This window comes from Centropristis striata, chromosome 5 (genome assembly GCF_030273125.1).
Source record: "Centropristis striata isolate RG_2023a ecotype Rhode Island chromosome 5, C.striata_1.0, whole genome shotgun sequence".
In the NCBI taxonomy this organism is placed as follows: Eukaryota; Metazoa; Chordata; class Actinopteri; order Perciformes; family Serranidae; genus Centropristis; species Centropristis striata.
This window is the reverse complement of record NC_081521.1, coordinates 38044191-38066527: the sequence shown is the minus strand read 5'-3', so window position 1 is coordinate 38066527 and position 22337 is coordinate 38044191. Positions and strand designations below refer to the sequence as shown.

At 39.1% G+C, this 22337-nt stretch overlaps 2 protein-coding genes across 2 annotated transcripts in view; both read left to right on the top strand.

Moving 5' to 3' along the window:
* Window positions 1-2002: 2002 nt before the first annotated feature.
* LOC131971570 (homeodomain-interacting protein kinase 2-like) lies at window positions 2003-5859 on the top strand (the record flags this gene model as incomplete). The annotated part of the gene is made up of 12 exons (XM_059333079.1): window positions 2003-2318; window positions 2880-3067; window positions 3161-3352; window positions 3451-3632; window positions 3835-3958; window positions 4141-4263; window positions 4393-4479; window positions 4593-4753; window positions 4866-4940; window positions 5047-5172; window positions 5338-5430; window positions 5547-5859. Coding segments are annotated over exons 2-12 (1650 nt in total), but the record flags the coding sequence as incomplete, so codon positions are not given.
* Window positions 5860-8158: 2299 nt separating this feature from the next.
* The window catches only part of LOC131971219 (homeodomain-interacting protein kinase 2-like), a 30590-nt gene continuing 16411 nt past the window's right edge, over window positions 8159-22337 (top strand). Inside the window, exon 1 of the mRNA XM_059332544.1 lies at window positions 8159-8197. The gene's annotated coding sequence lies outside the window, so the exon portion shown is untranslated. The remainder of the gene's footprint in view (window positions 8198-22337) is intronic.

Genomic DNA, 22337 nt, shown 5'->3' with positions numbered 1-22337 from the left:
TTATGTAAACAAACTGGCAATTAAAGGGTTACAATTATACACACATGTGCATGTACATGTGCACAATTAACATTAAGCAACATTAATTTTTATGCATATTTTCCAACTCCAACCTGTATAAACTTGAGTGCTTATTGGGTTTGAGAATATCAGGTGATGTGATTTGTGAAATGAGGGAGGGTGTGGCCTAAGGAGATCAACATCTGGTATCAAGGTGTGCATAATTATTAGGCAGCTTGTTTTTTTCGGAGACAAAATGGGCTGAAAAAGGTTTGAGGTTTGGTGATTGCATCATTTAACTACACTGCCTGTTTTCACATTAGAACTAATGTTCACTGACGGAATGCTGAATGTTCCATCACACATGCTATGACATCAGAAACATTGAAATTCATGTTCGAAATCAACATTCTTCATTCTAATGTTATCAACCCCACAAGACAAAACCTCAGTCTGACTTCAACTTCTGAACTGAACAGTTTGATACAAATTCAAACAGCTCAACCTAAGTTAGCTACTAGACAAACTGCCCCATTCTGTATCTGATACAGGTAATTATTGTTTTGTTTTCTCTCTTGAATCAGATTGTGTGAACCTGTTACTTACAATTACACCTGGAAAAGCTAGTGAAATATTAAACATTAGTATTTCAGTGTTTATTTAGCATGTGGCTGCTTGTAAATGCCCCTAAACTTTTCTAGTACAGTGTACTTCAAAAAATGTTCATTTTTTTGTACAAACATTGTGTTATCTGATTAAAACAATTAAGGTGGAGCTTTTAAATACATTATTAAAGGCTTATTGAGACATTTGCTGCGACCTGAAAGAAGCAAAGTGTAGCCTGTGTGGGAATTGTAAATATCTGTTAAATATGTGACCATGTCTGACTGACACTTTGTTTTTAGTGAATTACTGCACTAAAATGCTAAATTGTTAATTATCTAACTTCTCTAACTGTTCTAGTACAGCGTACTTCAAAAATTGTTGTACAAACATTGCGTTATCTGATTAAAATCATAAAGGTAGAGTTTTTAAAAACATTATAAAATGCTTCTTGAGACAGAAAAACAATATATTATATCAATCTGTTGATATTTGTTGCAGCCTGTAAGAAGCAAAGTGTAACCGGTGTGGGAATTGTAAATATCTGTTAATATGTGACCATGTCTGACTGCCACTTTGTTTGAATTAATGAGTGCATTAAAATGCTACATTTTTAATTGACTGTAGGCAATTGAAAAAAGTCTCTTTTGAATTTAACATATAAAAGTGGAAAATCTCTTAGTTCGGACTGTCTAACCTTGACCCCTAACCTGCACAAAAGATAATTATCACATGCAAATGATTGAATTCAAATCTATATTTAACTCTTAACGCCAACAGCTCTACCCTCAACTATGTCCTCTTCTTTTTAACTCAAAGGTGTTTAGTGACATCTAAAAAGAGTGACAGTGCAAAACCCCATTGTAAACACAGTGAAGATATATCATTATGAGCACGAGGTGCATTTTTCTCTTGATGATGCATGATAAAGCTATGTGTAACTTACTAAAAAAATATTTGGGCTGTACATTTGGCATCCTATAATAAGTCTAGAATAAAGTGTCTTGGCAAAATACTGCATATCCCAGATGTTTGGCAGTGGCATTATGTAAACAAACTGGCAATTAAAGGGTTACAATTATAAAATTGATGAATATTTGGGAGTTACAATCAGGGGAAAGGGCTAGAAATATAACTCAATGCGAGAGAGATATTTACACTGTGTGCTCAATTATTAGGCAAGTGAGTATTTTAACCATATCATCATTTTTATGCATATTTTCCAACTCCAACCTGTATAAACTTGAGTGCTTATTGGGTTTGAACATATCAGGTGATGTGATTTGTGAAATGAGGGAGGGTGTGGCCTAAGGAGATCAACATCTGATATCAAGGTGTGCATAATTATTAGGCAGCTTGTTTTCCGGAGATAAAATGGGCTGAAAAAAATTGTAAATATTTGTTAAATATGTGACCACGTCTGACTGCCACTTTGTTTGAGGTTTGGTGATTGCATCATTTAACTACACTGCCTGTTTTCACATTAGAACTAATGTTCACTGACGGAATGCAGAATGTTCCATCACACATGCCATGACATCAGAAACATTCTAATTTATGTGCGAAATCAACATTCTTCATTCTAATGTTATCCACCTCACAAGACAAAACCTCAGTCTGACTTCAACTTCTGAACTGAACAGTTTGATACAAATTCAAACAGCTCAACCTAAGTTAGCTACTAGACAAACTGCCCCATTCTGTATCTGATACAGGTAATTATTGTTTTGTTTTCTCTCTTGAATCAAATTGTGTGAACCTGTTACTTACAATTACACCTGGAAAAGCTAGTGAAATATTAAACATAAGTATTTCAGTGTTTATTAAGCATGTGGCTGCTTGTAAATGCCCCTAAACTTTTCTAGTACAGTGTACTTCAAAAAATGTTCATTTTTTGTACAAACATTGTGTTATCTGATTAAAACAATTAAGGTGGAGCTTTTAAATACATTATTAAAGGCTTATTGAGACATTTGTTGCGACGCTGTAGTACAGCGTACTTCAAGAATTGTTGTACAAATTGCGTTATCTGATTAAAATCATAAAGGTAGAGTTTATAAAAAACATTATACAATGCTTCTTGAGAAAGAAATACAATACATTATATCAATCTGTTGATATTTGTTGCGGCCTGAAAGATGCAAAGCCTGTGTGGGAATTGTAAATATGTGACCATGTACGACTGCCACTTTATTTGAAGTTAATGAGTGCACCAAAATACTTAATTGTTAATTACCTGTAGGCAATTGAAAATAACATTGTCTCCTTGCTTTCAGTTATCTTTGCAGAAATGGAAACGAATAAACCACTAGTAAACACAATCTCAGACAACTATAAGATCCTGAAAGTTCTGGGACAGGGCTGCTTCGGACAGGTCGTCCACTGTTTAAAACAGGACACAAAAGAGAATGTAGCTGTGAAGGTGTTAAAACTAAGAAATCAGCAACATGGGAACCAGAGAGAGGTGAGCTACTTTTGGACACTGTCTGAGTCATTATAAATATGTGTTATTACATAAACTGTTGCTGACCATTTCCAACTTGTTGATTCTCTCCAGCTGCGCATACTGAAAAAGCTCAGATGTTTGGACCCTGAGAAGAACAACATTGTCAGATGCCTTGAATGGTTCTGCAAGATCGACCGGACCTTCATGGTCTTTGAAATGCTGGACATGAGCATCTTAGATTACATGCGGCTGACAAACTTTGCTCCTCTTCCCCTACACGGAATAAGGACCATCATCCAAGATGTATGAACACAGCACCAAATAGATAGTAAAATATATAGCATTGTTCAGTTTTCCAAAGTGGTACATCCTTCACATTCTGTGTTTGACTTTACTTGAAGGTGGTGACGGCATTAACTGCGCTGAAGGGATTTGGACTGATCCACACAGACTTGAAATTGGACAACATCATGCTGGTGGACCATCGGAGACAGCCCTTCAGAGTGAAGCTAATTGACTTTGGCTTAACTCTTGAGAAACCTGAAGTCCATCCTGGACTTGGTGTTCAGCCTCTTTGGAACAGGTAAGACCTTTAGACATCTTTATTAGAATTGTTTGGATTTACGTTTCCATTCAGTTAATGAGATAACGATACTCTTTGTTGGTCAAATATTGCTTCACAGCACAGTAGTATGTATTCAAAACCCCAGAAACCCCTTCATACTATGCTTTACCCTAGTTGTATTTTTATGGTTTTAAACATTGTGTTGTTCTTCCACACTAAGGGCTCCTGAAGTCATTGTGGGCTTCCCATTCAGTGAGGCCATCGACATTTGGTCTCTTGGCACAGTGATGGCAGAGCTTCTCCTCGGCTTTCCACTTTTCCCGGGGCAATATGAGTATCAGGTGGTAAGTACCAGTTCTGTTTTGTTTCTACACCTTTCCCAATGCTATATTGTAGTAATAATGAGAGGTGATGCATTTTAAATACTTTGGCTTCTCAAACCGCAGCCACAACAAACAAATGCAACTTTGACCTTTATCTTCATTATTAGCCATGGATAATAATATTTTGCTGTGTTTGACTGCAGCTGAGTTTCATCATCGACCTCCTGGGTGATCTTCCAAAGAGAATTCTGGATAGAGGATTAAATACTTCAACGTACTTCAATGCGAAACACAAGTACTTTGCGTTTTTGAACTGGGAACTCATGGTATAGTATTACAGCCGTTTTTGACTTCACTAACCAAACATAAATTTTACTCAACAAGATAATTTGTTGTTGGTATAAATATGTCATCTCTGAAAAAAAAATCCTCATGCAGATTTTGTCTTCTTTTAGAAGCCATTTCACTACGAGGCTGTGACGGGACACAAGATGGTGGATAGGAGGAAGTACAAGTTTTCCTCTCTGGATGATTTGAAAACAGTAGGTTGTCAAGTAGATGCTGCTTGCAGAGGAACACATAAAATAGTCCATTTTATGAGCGAGGAAAATTTCAATTTAAATCTTTTCTTCTTTTTTTTTTTTTCAAAATTTAGTCGAGCCAGCACACAGCAAACAGCGCAGAGGCTGCTGATAGGAAGGATTGTGTTGAGCTGTTAAAGGAAATGCTTCAGATGGATCCCAAGAAAAGGATAACCCCGAGCGAAATCCTGCAACATCCTTTCATACTGGGGAGCTACCCCAGGCCCACCAGTCTGTAAGTGTTTCTGTATATTAGGCCTTCTTCTTGGCACACAGGTCATGAAAAACCAGTCGGTTACAGTGTGCAATTTTTACATGATCATTAAAGCGTATATTTATCCTTTTAGTAGCAGTAGTATTGCAGCCTGGCAGAAACAATCAGTCAGCAAGAAAAACACTGCAGAGACCAAGACTAATGACAGGTATGTGATGGTTTATATATTTCTTTTGGATTATGTGGTAGAAAGGAGCATTTGCTCTCGAACAACAATATTTATTAAGTGCATGCGTCTTTGTTTTTCTCTTTAGAACCTCTCGTACATTTGAACCCTCCTGTAGATATACAATGGAGCCGCCCCCAGGTGTCATCATGGTTCGGCCAGCTGAGAAGACCATTTGGAGGGAAGAAGCCACCAAACAGAAGAGCTGCATCAGGTAAGATCATTTAATCTGGCTAATAATCCTTCAAATAAGGGCATAACTATTGAACACAAACAGGACAGTACATTAACAGTGTGTTTCAGTAGTAAGCATCTTTAATTTTAGGTTAAGTTAGCTAAAATGCTACTTTTGTTCTTAAACATGTGAACCCTCCTGTAGATACGCCATAGAGCCCACCGAAGGAGTCATTATGGTTCGGCCAGTTGAAAAGGCCATGCAGGAGTTAGCCCCCAAACAGAGGAGCAACAATGGGTAAGATCATTTCCTCTGGCCACTAATCTTTCAGCTCAGGGTAAAAAGGGTATGGATCATTTTAATCTTTCATGGACAAACAATGACTCTAAATATATCTGTTTGTGTACGTGTAGACCCCAGGCTGTGGAGGACCAGAAGACCGACTCTTCAGAAGGTAAGTATGATAGTGAATGCACACTACAAAGCATCAGTGACCAAACCTCTGTTTACAGTCTCACATCGGAGTCCGACACTAGCAGTGTCACAACAAGCCCATCTAAGGACAGTGACATCCAGACCATCTTCCTGGATTCTCCCGACACCGTTTCAACGCAAGACTCGGACAGCACTGACTCTGACAGCACTGACTCGGACAGCACTGACTCGGACAGCGAAGACTCGGACAGTGAAGACTCGGACAGCGAAGACTCGGACAGCACAGACTCGGACAGCACCGACTCAGCAGTCGTCCTTGGTAAGAAAATAGCGTCTTCTCGTCTGCATTGGCTTTCCACTCTGCATTCACAATAACTCCTTCAAAGTGGACATAAGCACTGACAACTTTATACTATATTTTTGCAGAGGTCAGTGAGCCCAAGAAGAAGAAAGAGAAGAAAGGGATCCGAAGATTCTTCTCCACCTTGAAGAGGAAGTTATTCTCCTTCTGCTGCATAAGTAAGGTAGACGATTGAAATGGTCTGAAGGTTTTGTAGTAAAACTCACGGCTAATACATACTCCGCAAGAACAGAGAAAAGGCATGTTTCGACTGAGTACTTTCGTGGCTGAGTGATTCAGCTATGCCCATCTCTCGCCTGGCCTGGGAACGCCTCGGGGTCCCCCAGGAGGAGCTGGACGTTATGTCTCGGGAGATGAATGTCTGGAATGTCCTGCTGCCCCCGCGACCCGAGGCAGGTACTTTCTGAGCTAGAGGGAAAAGTACCTAATGGAAATGTTAGGCACATTTCCATTGTGGAAAAGTACCTAATGGAAACATGCCTAAACTTGTCTCTCCCAAGGCTGCAAGTACAGAATTATATCATTTTGTTCTTGCAGCCCTGGAAATTTCTCTGTTCTTGTGGAGTATGCAAAGGGCTTCACTCATCAATTGCACGAAACCCAGCTCAGATGCTCAAGACTTTTACTGCAAAACCTTCACAACTATTTCCAAGGGCAGCATGGAAGCCCAGCCATTGCTGGAGCTGCGCAGATCGAAGGTCTTTAATTGATTAATTAATTAATTAATTAATTAATTAATTCTTGGCTCAGGTCTGCTGAGGAGGTTGCATGACCTCCCCGTGTTTGCGTGGGTTTTCCCCGGGATCTCCGGTTTCCTCCCACACTAATTAGGATTAAATTAATAAATAAAATAAAATTAATTAATTTAATTCAATATACTATTGTCAGAGGAGTTTTTTGGTGCATTTTCTTGATTGTTTTAAACCTGTCCTCCTGGGATTTACTGACACAGGTGTTTTCTGATATTATCACTGAACAAATCACAAACTAAATTTGGACAATGCCATGCTGCAGTTTCAGCTTTTGTTTAGTCAGAAACTGCAAACTGAATATACTCAGTAATGATACTATATGTAGGCAGCAGAGATTCTATACGAATGTTTTTTTCCAGCTGTTAATATTCCAATATGTGTTGTATTCGAGGTCAAATGACACCAACATTACTGGTGCAACCGACAGACTCAAATTTTATTGAGTAAATTTATTTTTATGTAATAAGACTTGCTGCCCAACGAGCTGCTACCATGTCTACAGATTTTAAGTCATGTTTGACCAAATGTTGAGAAAATGTTGACCATGTCCCAAATTCTATAATATTATCCAAACATTCAAAACAGACCTACGATACATACTTATTTTTCTTTCTTATGTATCATTTTATGACCCATTATATTTATTTGATAATAGAAATCCTAACTTAATGGTTTTAAATTGTTCTTTCACTCAAGGTTTAATGAGCATTTGACTCTGTGGAATAATACTTTGTCATTAAAGATATTGAGACCATTTTTAAAATAATATTCCAGTGTCATTTAAGGGGAGGGCCCAATATCTGACTTTCATTTTCCATCCAATGGACCACTTACAGTGTAGTGTGACGTATACATCCATTTAACAAACTGTCTGCAAGTCACTTTACTTCCTATTCAGTAAAGTGATCTTTACTGAATAGTGCTTTTTACCTCTAAATTTGTCACTCTTCCTTTCACAATTAGCGTCATACATATAGTTGCCTCTGAGGTTAGCCAGTAAGCTAGCCTAGCTGGCTACTAAAACAAAGAAAAGCACCATCTGGTTTATGAGGTGTGTGTGTTTAGCTCTGCAGAGTATAACTTGGTCCCTCTTTGGTTTTTATCAGATAGGCTACGTCCACACTGCAGGTCTTAAAGCTCAATTCAGATTTTTTGCTCAGATCTGATTTGTTTTGTTTGGCTATTCACATCATTTTTTAAATGTAGCCATGGTTCTGAACTGACCTGCATTTGCGCGCTGTGTACAAAAGTCATCATTTACGTCGGGAGACGGTGAAGTTATGAACAGATGATAATGAAAAAAAGGAGGAGCCCAGGAGAGCAAAATGTTTAAAAACGGCTTTTTGTAGAGCAATGGCTGCTACGTCTATATGGAGGTGTGTGTGGATGAGGAGCTGGAGCCAGGAGTGGTGGGACCATGACTTGAATGGCTCTATGAACAGATTTCATTCAAAATTTCAGGATGTCAAGGCATACCTCTGACTACATCTGTCAGCGACTCTTCACAAGACTCACGGTTAGACACTCATCTCAGGAGACCCTTCTTTCCCTGAGAAAGCACTTAAATTGGGCTGACGTGGCTGGCAACAGGGGCTCTAGAGTGATGTTAAAATCGCATGAAACGTGTGATGACTGTTCAGACTGAGGCTTGGAAAACATTGGACCTGTATCCGATTTAGGACCTGAAAGAGGACCTGGTCCAATATGAAGACAAACGATTCCCTGTTGGATTGTGCTGTTTAAAGAGAAAAAAGATCTTAGTCACATATGAACTAATTTAATTTCTCCTTTGTGAGCTTTCACTTTTATCTAGCTGATGCTGAGTAAGAACGACCTAACATTAGCGAAGGTGGCAAATAATGTTTTCTTGCGGTGGCATTTCTAAAATGAGCCGTGGTAAAATTGACTATTACGATTAAGGAGTTGGCTAACTAGCATGCTAGTTCATCACATCATAGAGTCAGTTGAATACTGTTCTACTTCCACTTAAAGTTTGTTTCTTCACATTTCGCTGTGTACATTGTTCATAGTATTTATTGTTTGGTTTAAAAAGAGTGTCTAAGATTACCATTAGCAACGTTAGCTTGTCACCCTGTATATTGCCAATGTTAGCTAGATATTCACAGCTTAGCTAACGTTAGGTCGCTCTGGCTCAGCATCAGCTGGAAAGGAGTGAAAGCTCATGGAGGAGAAATAAAAACTAACTGATAAAAAACAATGAGGGACGGAGGTAAACTCTGTAGAGCTAAATTAGTCCATAATAAAGTGTGTAGCCAAAGTACTGCATATCCCAGATGTTTAGCATTGGCATTATGTAAACAAACTGCTAATTAAAGGCTTACAATTATAAAATTGATATTGATATTTGGGAGTTACAATCAGGGGAAAGGGCTAGAAATATAACTCAATGAGAGTGAATTGAGTATTTTGACCATATCTTAATTTTTATGCATATTTTCCAACTCCAACCTGTATAAACTTGAGTGCTTATTGGGTTTGAGCATATCAAGTGTTGGGCAAACATTTTGGGCAAATTGGGGAGATAGAAGGGTATGTAGTTTAGTACAGGAGTAGTGCAGCCTATGAAGTACTTTAAATTGAATAAGTTGGTGTCTGGAGTTTATGGAGCAACTAGGAATGTCCTTAAGGTAGGTTCCCCAGCTATCATCAACCGTAACGCCCAGGGGTCTTCTTCCCATGCTTCCTTTAAATATTGTGTGGTAACCAGGTCATGTGCTGTGAAATGATCGACAAATCGAGAGACAAGCCTCCTTGAGTCCTCCCTTCATAAGAGCGTACAGTTCGATGGCGGCAGGGATAGAATCAAAGTGTGGTATATTTGTGCGGATGTAATCTCTAATCTGGAGGTAGCGGAAGAATTGTGTATCTGGGAGTGTATACTTTTCCTTTAACAGAGCAAAGGTGGCAAAACGGTTGTCGATATAAAGGTCCGCAATAGTGATGATGCCTTTATTTTTCCAAATTTTAAAAAGTACTATCAGTAAGTGAAGGGGGAAAGGCATGGTTATAGCAAACAGGGGTGCAGGTGGAGGTTTTGGGCAAATTAAATGCTTTATGCCATAAAGTAGAGTCGGTCACGTCAGGAGTGTCATTGTGGAATAAATAGTCTGTAATTAAGTTGGCTGTATGTTGGTGAAATTTCACATCATTAAGTAATAATGGATTGAATCGCCAGTTAAATACGGGTTTTGCTCTACCAAAATCTATCAGGGCTGTGATCAGAAATTAAAATGTTGTGGTATTTGGTTTATATCGGAAGTTAATTTAGCATCTATTAGGAAATAGTCAATTCTTGTATATGATTTATGCACAGGCGAAAAGAATGAGTAATCTCTATTGGTCGGGTGCTGTAACCTCCAGATATCAACAAGATTCATAGAGCCAATTAGATTATTCAGGGCATTGGTCGAGTTAGAAGGAGTAGTAGGACGAGTGGAAAGCCTATCAATAAAGCAGTCTAGAATAGCATTGTAGTCACCCCCTGCAATTAAATGAGTGGTTGATAAATCTGGGATAAGATTAAAAACTTTCCAAAAAAATCCAGGATCGTCAAAATTGGGTGCATATATGTTTAAGAAAGTTACATGTCTTGACAAAATGTGGCCTGTGACAATGAGATAACGCCCGTTCGGGTCAGAGAATCCAGGCGTAACCCCTGGATTCCACTGGATGCGTAACGGCTGCAGATCCGTCGACGGAGCCGTTACACACCCATTATAATCAATGTGTGAGATTCCACCGACTGCAGATCCGCTGCGTAATGAGTCCGACAACGCATGGCCATCCGACAGCCCTCGCAACACTTGCGCAGAGCTTCTATTTTTGTCGGACGACGGAGCACGGCGCATAAATTCAGCACAGAACAGATCGTTCGGGACAGGAAGTCGTGCACAGACACAAAATAAAACATCCGGTATATTTTCAAAATAAAGTACCTTGGGTTCACAGCGGATCGTATTTCATTACTTGAAGACCTGAAATCAACAGGTTAGAGGTTTTCACTCGTCTTTTCACCCCACTGACACCGCTCACTCACGGTGCTTGTTGTAAACAAACAGAGATCACTAAGGCTTGTTAACAAGAGGCTAGTGGTGTGCCATATCGTATCGTTCACGATAATACCGGTATATTTTTTTTATGGGTATAAAAAATGCATATCACGATATTGGCAACATGCCCTACTTCTTGACAAAGTGGCGTAAGGATTTCCTATTAATTACCTAGACCTTGGCGGCCCGCCAGTCTCTTGTGCTGCTCCAACGTCACATTTCAAGCTACTGAAAGTATATCTACACTATTCATAACATAAAGTTATTTTGCGTTGTGTCTCTGCTCAGCAGAGTGTCTGTCACCCGTCAGTCAGTCTAAACCCCGACCCACCTCTCGGTCCTCCTCCGAGACATGCGCACGCATTCACACACACGCACTGAATATACCGAGCTGCCCTCCCACTGCGCTTCAAAACAAGCACCTACCTGTCTGTAATGTATCAGTCCCATCCCCTCTCTCTCTGTGCGTCTGTGTGTGCGTGAGCCGATCTAAATACTATCAACCTGTCCTGTCAGAGGTCCAAACGGTCCAAACACACTGTTGCATTGTGCCGTTCGTTAGCCGCGAGCTAACATTAGCTAACAATTAAAGTTGTTTTAATCACAAAAAGCTACTATTACTTCCTGTCGCTTCACAAATGCAGCTTTCAAAATAAGAGCACAGAATCCACCACAGAAATTACAAGAAGACTGTCAAAATAAGATGCCTTAAATAAAACATAGAAGAACCTTTATTCTCCTTTACAATAATTAATTAAAATAGGCAATGATGTGTTTGTGAGTTGTTTGCTCACATTTAGCTCTCAAAGTGGACGAGATTGATCACATTGTACTATAAAATGTACAAAATTTTCTCCCAGGGGGCCCCCAGACCCCCTAGAAGGTTATTTTTTATTATTATTCGCTAATACTCAAGTAAGTAATTTTTTTTGTATTTGGCAACTGTGGAGATTTGCAATTTACACTACATTTAGATTTATGATTGATTTTTATTTTGTTGTACAATTTTTATTTATTTATATGGACTACAAAATAATTTTCTATATATTTTTCAGTATTTTTGATATCGTCAAGAATATCGTTATCGCGATAATACTCTGAAATATCGTGATAATCTTTTAGGGCCATATCGCCCACCCCTACAAGAGGCAAGCCGGCCGACCTCGTTAGCGCTCGTTAAGACGGAGTCGCTGGATTTGTCTCCAGTCATTAACGAGGAGATGTTGATTATCTTCCAGTTATATCAATTGATTAGGCGTGAATTCGCGAGATCTCGTGCGTCCTCGGGACTCTGCTGTCCGCAACAGCTCCGACACAGACGGATCCGGTGGGTGTTGACGGACTGCGTAGATACGCAGCCGTTGCGGACGGACCCCTTTCTGAGTCGTTACGCATCCAGTGGAATCCCGGCGTAACACTTGCTCTTGAAAGCGAAATTGAGCAAAACTTAGTTTTTAACTAAACAAAACTGGGAAGCCAGAAAACCGCAGGTTCCTCGAACACACCTGGAAATAGTAGCGAGATGTCCAGACTCCGTGGTTGAGGTCAGTTAAGTTGCGTCAGGTAATTTCTTGCGTCAGGTAATTATAGTATTGATAAATAAATATTTCATAAAACAGTACTTTAAGATAACAGTTATACAGTTATACATAGACAAATGTGCGTTGAGAGAGAGTAAGTCTCCTGTTTAATAATGCTGTTTATTGTAACCTGTAGTCATATGTGTTTCCAAGGACATTTGAAGGAGAGCCAGGGTTAGGATTTCACTCAATTCACATTAAACCAGTGATGTTCGAATGTCATTTGTCTGCACAATACAGTTGATAGGTTCCTTTTGTTGTTTATTTCAGACTCAAAGGAGGACTTCTGCTCCCATTGTGGCCTAAAGGTGCCTCTGTCACTGCAAAAAGAAACACAGACACTTACTTGGGTAAGTGTCATAAATGTGAGAAGAAGTAATTCATTTCAACTTCAAAACTAATGGTGTATCTATCTTCTATGAATTACTGTCTATTGTTACAGATTGAATGTGATAAGTGCCAGAGATGGTTTCATGCACCTTGCCTTGGGTTGACTCCAGACAAGGTTCCAGCTGAAAATGCAGATTGGTGGTGTGACATGTGCTGTTTGCTTGCTTGTGATTAAATGCATCCTGATACCATGATAGATGTTATTTTCTGAAAAAAATTGTGATCAAATGTGATCTACTACAGCAAAAAGAATGGTAAAAGGTCATTTTAGTGAATATTTTCAGTTATTAAATGCATACTGTTTCCATATAAAGTGTCTTTTCAGGATAATCTCACCTGTAGTAGTTAGGGCATTGCAAATGTGATCTACTACAGCAAAAAGAATGGTAAAAGGTCATTTTAGTGATTTTTTGTGCATATTTTCAGTTACTAAATGCATACTGTTTCCATATAAAGTGTTTTTTCAGGATAATCTCACCTGTAGTAGTTAGGGCATTGCAAATATGATCTACTACAGCAAAAAGAATGGTAAAAGGTCATTTTAGTGAATATTTTCAGTTATTAAATGCATACTGTTTCCATATAAAGTGTCTTTTCAGGATAATCTCACCTGTAGTAGTTAGGGCATTGCAAATGTGATCTACTACAGCAAAAAGAATGGTAAAAGGTCATTTTAGTGATTTTTTGTGCATATTTTCAGTTACTAAATGCATACTGTTTCCATATAAAGTGTTTTTTCGGGATAATCTCACCTGTAGTAGTTAGGGCATTTCAAATGTGATCTACTACAGCAAAAAGAATGGGGAAAAGTTATTTTATTGATTTTTCATGACTAAATTCATACTGAAACGTGTAATTTGCAGACAGTCCCTAACGTGGACCACGGCGAATGACGGTAGGTTGACAATGTGGAGACGCTGTTTTCTGGTAAAACTTGAAATAGTGAAGATAGTTGACAGTAATCTTATAGTATATAAAAGTATGATGATGATTCTATAAGCTACACTCTTTAATTACGCATACACTGCCGTAGTCTCCGATTAAAAGCACAGATAAAACCGAATGTCAAGCCAATATCCAATAACGAACCAACTTTACCGCGGTTGAAAGACAGAGGAGACTGCAGGCGGGTAAGCTAAAGGATTTTTTCCTTCTCTGGAAAATGGTGGATTTGGGCGATCATGACCGGTGTGCCCGGTCCACTTTGAGTCCGCTGGGGAAGTTATTTGTCCCAAGCAGTTGTGGCAGGAACTCCGCAACGAACTGTGTTGAGCTGCCCTTCTCAACCTTTTCTGGTAAGCCTGTGATTTTAATGTTCGAGCGTCGCGAGCGGCTCCCCAGGTCAATCAGTTTGCGCTTTGTTGGTGTCCATCAGCTCCACTGCACCGCTTCTCCAGATCTGCACTTCGGGACTCGTGGTAAAAAAATAAGCATCTTGGATTACATGCGCCTGACAAAATTTGCTCCTCTTCCCCTACATGGAATAAGGACCATCATCCAAGATGTATGAACACAGCACCGGATAGATAGTAAAATATATAGCATTGTTCAGTTTTCCAAAGTGGTACATCCTTCACATTCTGTGTTTGACTTTACTTGAAGGTGGTGACGGCATTAACTGCGCTGAAGGGATTTGGACTGATCCACACAGACTTGAAATTGGACAACATGCTGGTGGACCATCGGAGACAGCCCTTCAGAGTGAAGCTGATTGACTTTGGCTTAACTCTTGAGAAACCTGAAGTCCATCCTGGACTTGGTGTTCAGCCTCTTTGGAACAGGTAAGACCTTTAGACATCTTTATTAGAATTGTTTGGATTTAGGTTTCCATCCAGTTAATGAGATAACACTACTCTTTGTTGGTTAAAAGGACTAAATGGTCAAATATTGCTTCACAGCACAGTATTATGTATTCAAAACCCCAGAAACCCCTTCATACTATGCTTTACCCTAGTTGTATTTTTATGGTTTTAAACATTGTGTTGTTCTTTCGCAGCCGCAACAAACAAATGCAACTTTGACCTTTACCTTCATTATTAGCCATGGATAATAATATTTTGCTGTGTTTGACTGCAGCTGAGTTTCATCATCGACCTCCTGGGTGATCTTCCGAAGAGAATTCTGGATAGAGGATTAAATACTTCAACATACTTCAATGCGAGACACAAGTACCTTGCGTTTTTGAACTGGGAACTCATGGTATAGTATTACAGCTGTTTTTGACTTCACTAACCAAACATAAATTTTACACAACAAAGATAATTTGTTGTTGGTATAAATATGTCATCTCTGACAAAAAATGTAGTCCTCATGTAGATTTTGTCTTCTTTTAGAAGCCATTTCACTACGAGGCTGTGACGGGCAACAAGATGGTGGATAGGAGGAAGTACAAGTTTTCCTCTCTGGATGATTTGAAAACAGTATGCTGCTTGCAGAGGAACACATAAAATAGTCCATTTTATGAGCGAGGAAAATTTCAATTTAAATCTTTTCTTTTTTTTTTTTTTCAAAATGTAGTCGAGCCAGCACACAGCAAACAGCGCAGAGGCTGCTGATAGGAAGGATTGTGTTGAGCTGTTAAAGGAAATGCTTCAGATGGATCCCAAGAAAAGGATAACCGCGAGCGTAATCCTGCAACATCCTTTCATACTGGGGAGCTACCCCAGGCCCACTAGTCTGTAAGTGTAGTGACAGGTATGTGATGGTTTATATATTTATTTTGGATTGTTTTGTTGAAAGGAGCATTTGCTCCCGAACAACAATATTTGTTAAGTGCATGTATCTTTGTGTACCTTTAGAACCTCTCGTACATTTGAACCCTCCTGTAGATATACAATGGAGCTGCCCCCAGGTGTCATCATGGTTCGGCCAGCTGAGAAGACCATTTGGAGGGAAGAAGCCACCAAAGAGAGCTGAAGAGCTGCATCAGGTAAAATCATTTAATCTGGCTACTAATCCTTCAGATAAGGGCATAACTATTGAACACAATTAACAGTACATTAACAGTGTGTTTCAGTAGTAAGCATCTTTAATTTTAGGTTAAGTTAATTAAAATGCTACTTTTGTTCTTAAACACGTGAACGCTTCTGTAGATACACCATAGAGCCACCCAGTCATTATGGTTCGGCCAGCTGAGAAGGCCATGCAGGAGTTAGCCCCCAAACAGAGGAGCAACAAGTACTTTCTGAGCTAGAGGGAAAAGTACCTAATGGAAACATGCCTAAACTTGTCTCTCCCAAGGCTGCAAGTACAGAATGATATCATTTTGTTCTTGCAGCCCTGGAAATTTCTCTGTTCTTGTGGAGTATGCAAAGGGCTTCACTCATCAATTGCACGAAACCCAGCTCAGATGCTCAAGACTTTTACTGCAAAACCTTCACAACTATTTCCAAGGGCAGCATGGAAGCCCAGCCATTGCTGGAGCTGCACAGATCGAAGGTCTTTAATTAATTAATTAATCCTTGGCTCAGGTCTGCTGAGGAGGTTGCATGACTTGTTTGCGTGGGTTTTCCCCGGGATCTCCGGTTTCCTCCCACACTAATTAGGATATTATAAATCAGGATTCAATTAATAAATTAAATTAAATGAATTAATTTAATTCAATAAACTATTGTCAGAGGAGTTTTTGGTGCATTTTCTTGATTGTTTTACAAACAAATCACAAACTAAATTTGGACAATGCCATGCTGCAGTTTCAGCTTTTGTTTAGTCAGAAACTGCAAACTGAATATACTCCGTAATGATACTATATGTAGGCAGCAGAGATTCTATACGAATATTTTTTTTTCCAGCTGTTAATATTCCAATATGTGTTGTATTTGAGGTATAATGACCATTGCAAACAGGTAACATTACTGGTGCAACCCACAGACTCAAACTTTTTTGAATAAATGTATTTTTATGTAATAAGACTTGCTGCCCAACGAGCTGCTACCATGTCTACAGATTTTAAGTCATGTTTGACCAGATGTTGAGAAAATGCTGACCATGTCCCAAATTCTATAATATTATCCAAACATTCAAAAACAGACCTAAGATACATACATATTTTTCTTTCTCATACATGCATCATTTTATGACCCATTATATTTATTTGATAATAGAAATCCTAACTTAAAGGTTTTTAATTGTTCTTTCACTCAAGGTTTAATGAGCATTTGACTAATATTGAATAATACTTTTTCATTAAAGATATTGAGACAATTTTAAAAATAATATTCCAGTTTGAATAAAGGGCAGGGCCCAAAATTTGACTTTTTTTTTTGCCTAGGTATTTATCTTGTCGATGCATTATGTTTTTGTAAATGTTTTGATAGTAATTGCATATGCGACTTTAAATGAAAGTCAATACGTTATTGCACTTGAACAGTAGTAACGTTAGTGGTGTTGAAGACATGTCACCGCGCCAGCTGGGTTTTTGTGATCACGTTAGCACTAGCTACCCTGCGGTATGGAAACGTGAAACTTAAGTTTGGAGTTCCTTAGATGATAAACCATTTTCTTATTGTCTGTCTTGTTCAATATAGGGACTGATGAGGACACGGTCGCATTCGTGCGGTGGCGTGTGGCCCACAGTGCTATATTCAGTGGTGGGAGAACCACCAATGCTGCTGGATACAAGTAAGTGCAAAAAAAAAAGCTCCGTCTGCTATCACGCCAAAACAACTGTTTCATTCAACAGCTACAGCTCAGAAAAACATCCACTGAGATACATTTTCCACAGAAAAATTGGTGTGACGATTCCACCTACCAATACACTGCAAAAATCATGAAGCTTAACAAGTATTTTCTTCTTATATCCAGCAATAGTATCTTAATCATATTGTTTTGAGTATAATTTACCTACTGACCATAGCTTTATGTGCTTATTTAATTATTATTATTATTATTATTATGTGCTTATTTAATTATATTGTTGAAAGAGTTCTTTTTAGGATTGACATTGTGAGCTTTTTTACGCTTTTCAAGCTGTTCGACTGTTGAATATGGTGAGTTTTTACCTAAAATATTGGTTCCAGTTGAAAGTTTTAGTTGCATATAGTCTGGATGTTATTTCAAAAGCATTTTCTATCCACCAAAACGTGCTTGTTTCAAGTATTTCCGGCTTATTTTAATGTTACCTCAGTTGGGCTATTCAAGCCACAATTGCTGAAAATAAGTATATTTCTATTTATTTCAAGACATGGTTGGTTTTTCCGGTGCCTAGATATTTTTACTTATTTAAAGAATTCTTACAAAGAAAAATGTACTTACTGCACTGGCAGATAATTTTACTTGTTTCAAGCATGTCTTTGCTAAATTCTAGTTATTTATTTCTTATTTTTTGTCAGTTGGTTTTTGCAGTGTATGCACACACACACACACACACACACACACACCCTTCAGCATTGATCTAGTTTATTTTTTAGCATTGTGAATCATTAGAGGCCCCACGATACGATTTTCTTGTGATTATGCTTGATGCAAACGTACAGAGTGTATCTATACCTATTTATAGTCTCGCAGTATATTTATCAAATGTAAATCACTTGTTGTCTGCTCAATCTGTAGACTGATGTGTTGTACTAATACTATTGTGTTTATTTGCCTCTATTACATGTTAACCAGAGTGTTCCTAGAAGAGAGAGGACTGGTGGGGAGGGTGACCACTGCATTCCTCAAAAAGAAATGGGAAAACCTGAAGCAGAAATACAAGGTTTGTCTGTTTTCACATCATGCCGTATGTCCTTGTTAGCTTTACAGATTCTCTGAGCAGTCATTTCTACATAGCAGTTGAACTGAAAAATACAAAAGTATGAATAACCTTTTTTTATTCATGAAATTGATCATAACCAAAACTATTTTTAGCTCTGTTGTGGCACTGATGTAATATATTATTGAAGATATTTAAGATATTTCTACAACATAGGGTTTAAGAACTATGAGCTTTTCAACGGTGTTGCTGTATGTTTTGTTCTTCTTCTCCTTATTACATAGGATCAGTTGTGGAAGTGCTCCAAGACCTCCGGAGCCAGGATGAGCAGGAGGAGATGAGAGTCAGGGATGAGAGGAGGGACCAGGAAGCTGCAGCCAGGGAGGAACGCTTCTTGGCCATTCTGGAGAGGCTGGCAAAAAAATAAACTTTTTTTTTTACATTAATCTATCTAGTTGTTTTTACTGTTCAGGTGTTTAAATAATTTAAGTTATGTTCTTGTTGTTCTAGTGAATGTTTTATATGTTTAATAAATAAATTAATGTTCATACATAGGTGTTGAAATTGGCCGAATTATTTAATTAGATGTAGTCATGGTCAGGTGCATAAAGCCTGATTTACTCCGGGCGCGTTACAGCCGCGGAATGGCAGCGCCGCGGTCAACGTTGCAAATAGCTGCCACTCTAATCAATGAGAGCATTTCCACCGGGTGCACTGCGGAACGTTACAGCAACGTCTCAGCAGCGGCTCTCCGCGAGCATTAGGTAGGACTTCTATTTTCTCCGCGAGCCACTGCTAAACCGCGTAAATCTCAACAGAGCAGATCGCACCAGACAGGAAGTCCAACTCAGCATCAGCGTAATACACTTCCGCCCCCTTTCAAAATAAAACACAATGCGCAGTTCATTCAGCCTAAAACTACTTCACATCAACATTATGTTATGACCGAGGCACCAGATCAGCAATCAATCAATCAAAGGATCTCAGAGGATCGGCGACAAGAGACTGATTGGACTTAGTGGAAAATCATACAATAATTTATGACATAACATATTGTTTTTATACAATCATTTATGACATATTGTTTTTATAAGGATAGATGGTCGGATCAACAGATCTTCCACGTCAGAGAAGCAAAGTAAGCTGTTGGTTGTTGTGTGTTTATACACACAGTTTATCACGGGATCTCGCGGTCCCTTTGTCAGCCGGCTGTTAAAGGCTGCCTGCAACGGGCTCCTAAGGGGCTGACGGTAGGTCATCAGGGTCATGGGGTAGGCGAAGCAGGGGTACCCACCATCTCCAATGAGGCAGTACCCTGGTGGAGGGTACTGCTTCTCTAGGTACAGGGGGCTGTTTTTAAGTACTCTTGAGTCATGAACTGACCCAGGGTAGCCCGCACACACATCAATAAATTTAACTGTGTGGTCAACCACCGCCTGAAGCTGAACCGAGTGAAACAGCTTACGGTTCAGGTAGCAGTCTGCATCTTGTGAAGGGGGCTTTACCCTCACATGGCAGCCGTCAATGCTCCCCACCACCCGGTTGAAGGCCGCCGACCCTGCCATGCGCACACATCCTGCGCCCACAGTCGCCAACTCCTCCTCTGTGGGATGACGGACCGTTTGCGCACACAGGGAGGCAATTTTAGCGCTGGTAGTGTGGACGGCACAGTGGACCGATGTTCTCGGCATGTCAAAGGCCCGTGAAACCACACGGTAGGATGTGCCACTGGCCAACCAAAACAGGAACACCAGGCAGGCAATCTCCGGCTCCCAGCCGTGGTCTGCGTCACCCCCCATGGCTTCCATAAGGGCATGGAAGGATCCCCTGGACAAGCGGAAGTCCACCCGCAGGTCACTCTGGCCATCGAAATACAGCCGGAGGATCAGCACTGTATTGTTAAGCTGAGCATACCGCCTGGGGTTGGGAGGCTGTAAGAGAAAGTGGACATTAATTCATGAATTATTATATGTTCATTATTGAAGTTTATTTAATTATTTATTATTTGTATTATTTAATAAAAATGATCACTTACGTCGGGAGACAATAAAGTTATGAACAGTGAAGTTATGAACAGATGATAACGAAAAAAAGGAGGAGCACAGGAGAAGAAAGAGAGCAAAATGTTTAAAAATGGCGTTTTGTAGAGCAATGGCTGCTACGTCTATATGGAGGTGTGTGTGGATGAGGAGCTGGAGCCAGGAGTGGTGGGACCATGACTTGAATGGCTCTATGAACAGATTTCATTCAAAATTTCAGGATGTCAAGGCATACCTCTGACTACATCTGTCAGCGACTCTTCACAAGACTTACGGTTAGACACTCATCTCAGAAGACCCTTCTTTCCCTGAGAAAGCACTTAAATTGGGCTGACGTGGCTGGCAACAGGGGCTCTAGAGTGATGTTAAAATCGCATGAAACCTGTGATGACTCTTCAGACTGAGGCTTGGAAAACATTGGACCTGTATCCGATTTAGGACCTGGTCCAATATGAAGACAAACGATTCCCTGTTGGATTGTGCTGTTTAAATTTTTTTTATTTTTTTTTTAATCGGATTTTAGTCACATATGAACAAAAAAAAATCTGATTCGGGCCACATTACCTGCAGTTTCAACATAGCCTTTTAGTTTTAATTTCTCCTCTGTGAGCTTTCACTTCTATCTAGCTGACGCTGAGTAAGAATGAACTTACGTTATCGAAGGTGGCAAATAATGTTTTCTTGCGGTGGCATTTGTAAAATGAGCAGTGGTAAAATTGACGTTGACATTACGATTAAGGAGTTGGCTAACTAGCATGCTAGTACATCACAAGTGAGTTGAATAGTGTTCTACTTCCACTTTGTACATATTGTTCATAGTATTTATTGTTTGGTTTAAAAAGAGAGCAAATTACCATTTTGATAATCACCTCAGTGTCTAAGATAACCATTAGTTACGTTAGCTAGTCACCCCCCATAGGAAAAATGTGTTGCTCATCTGTTGTTCAATCTCATCTCTTGAGATCAATTTAAGCTTCTCATATTCGTATCATTCTGTGATCATTTGTTTCTGAATTACTTCTCCTAAGGGTCCCTTAGGAGCAAGAGATAAGCTAAAAAGAGACAAGACATCACTGAGACAAATGAGGTTGAGTTGAGAAAACCATTTGAGCAATATTTGAGAAGTGGGATAAACAGAGGAGATCTCAAAATTGTATGCCCCTGATCTCAATTATGTCTGTTATTTTAAAGGATAATTAAAGAGACTAACATGAGATGAATCTGAGACTTTCGTGAGACAAATCTGAGAAGTATGAGCCTTAAAAGAGATCTCATCGTTGTCTATCCAATGTCTCATCCATGTCTTGATTATTTCTCTTAAATATGAGAATTATGAGTCATATTTGAGAACAAATTGAGCATACTCAATATTGAAAAGTTAAACACTTTTATTTGGGTTAAGGTTAGCAGCATTCACACTTAAAATTAAAGCAAAATACAAAAATATAAAACAAATACAGCTGCTCTCAGGCTCATGTCACATTTTGTCAAAATACAAAAATATAAAACAAGTATGTATTGTTTTTTTGTGAGCACGGTGTGTGTCCTGTTTAATGTATTGAAAATAACACAAAAAAAACAATACATACTTAAGTATGTATTTTTTTGTGTTGTTTTCAATACATACTTAAGTATGTTTTGGGGTTTTTTGTGTTTTTTTCGGCGGGGGCCATTTTGGATTTTATGGATAACTGCCACTAGGGGGGCCGCCCCAAATTGTATCCATGGATTTTTGAAAACCTTAGGCCCATATCTAACACCCTGCCAAAACTAAAAAACTTTTCCAGAAGTGCCCAATCTTCATGAATTTTCATGTATTCCTTCCCAGCTATATCAGAAGACGTTTTATTTGAATTGCCTCCACTGTATTATTAGGATGACTCAA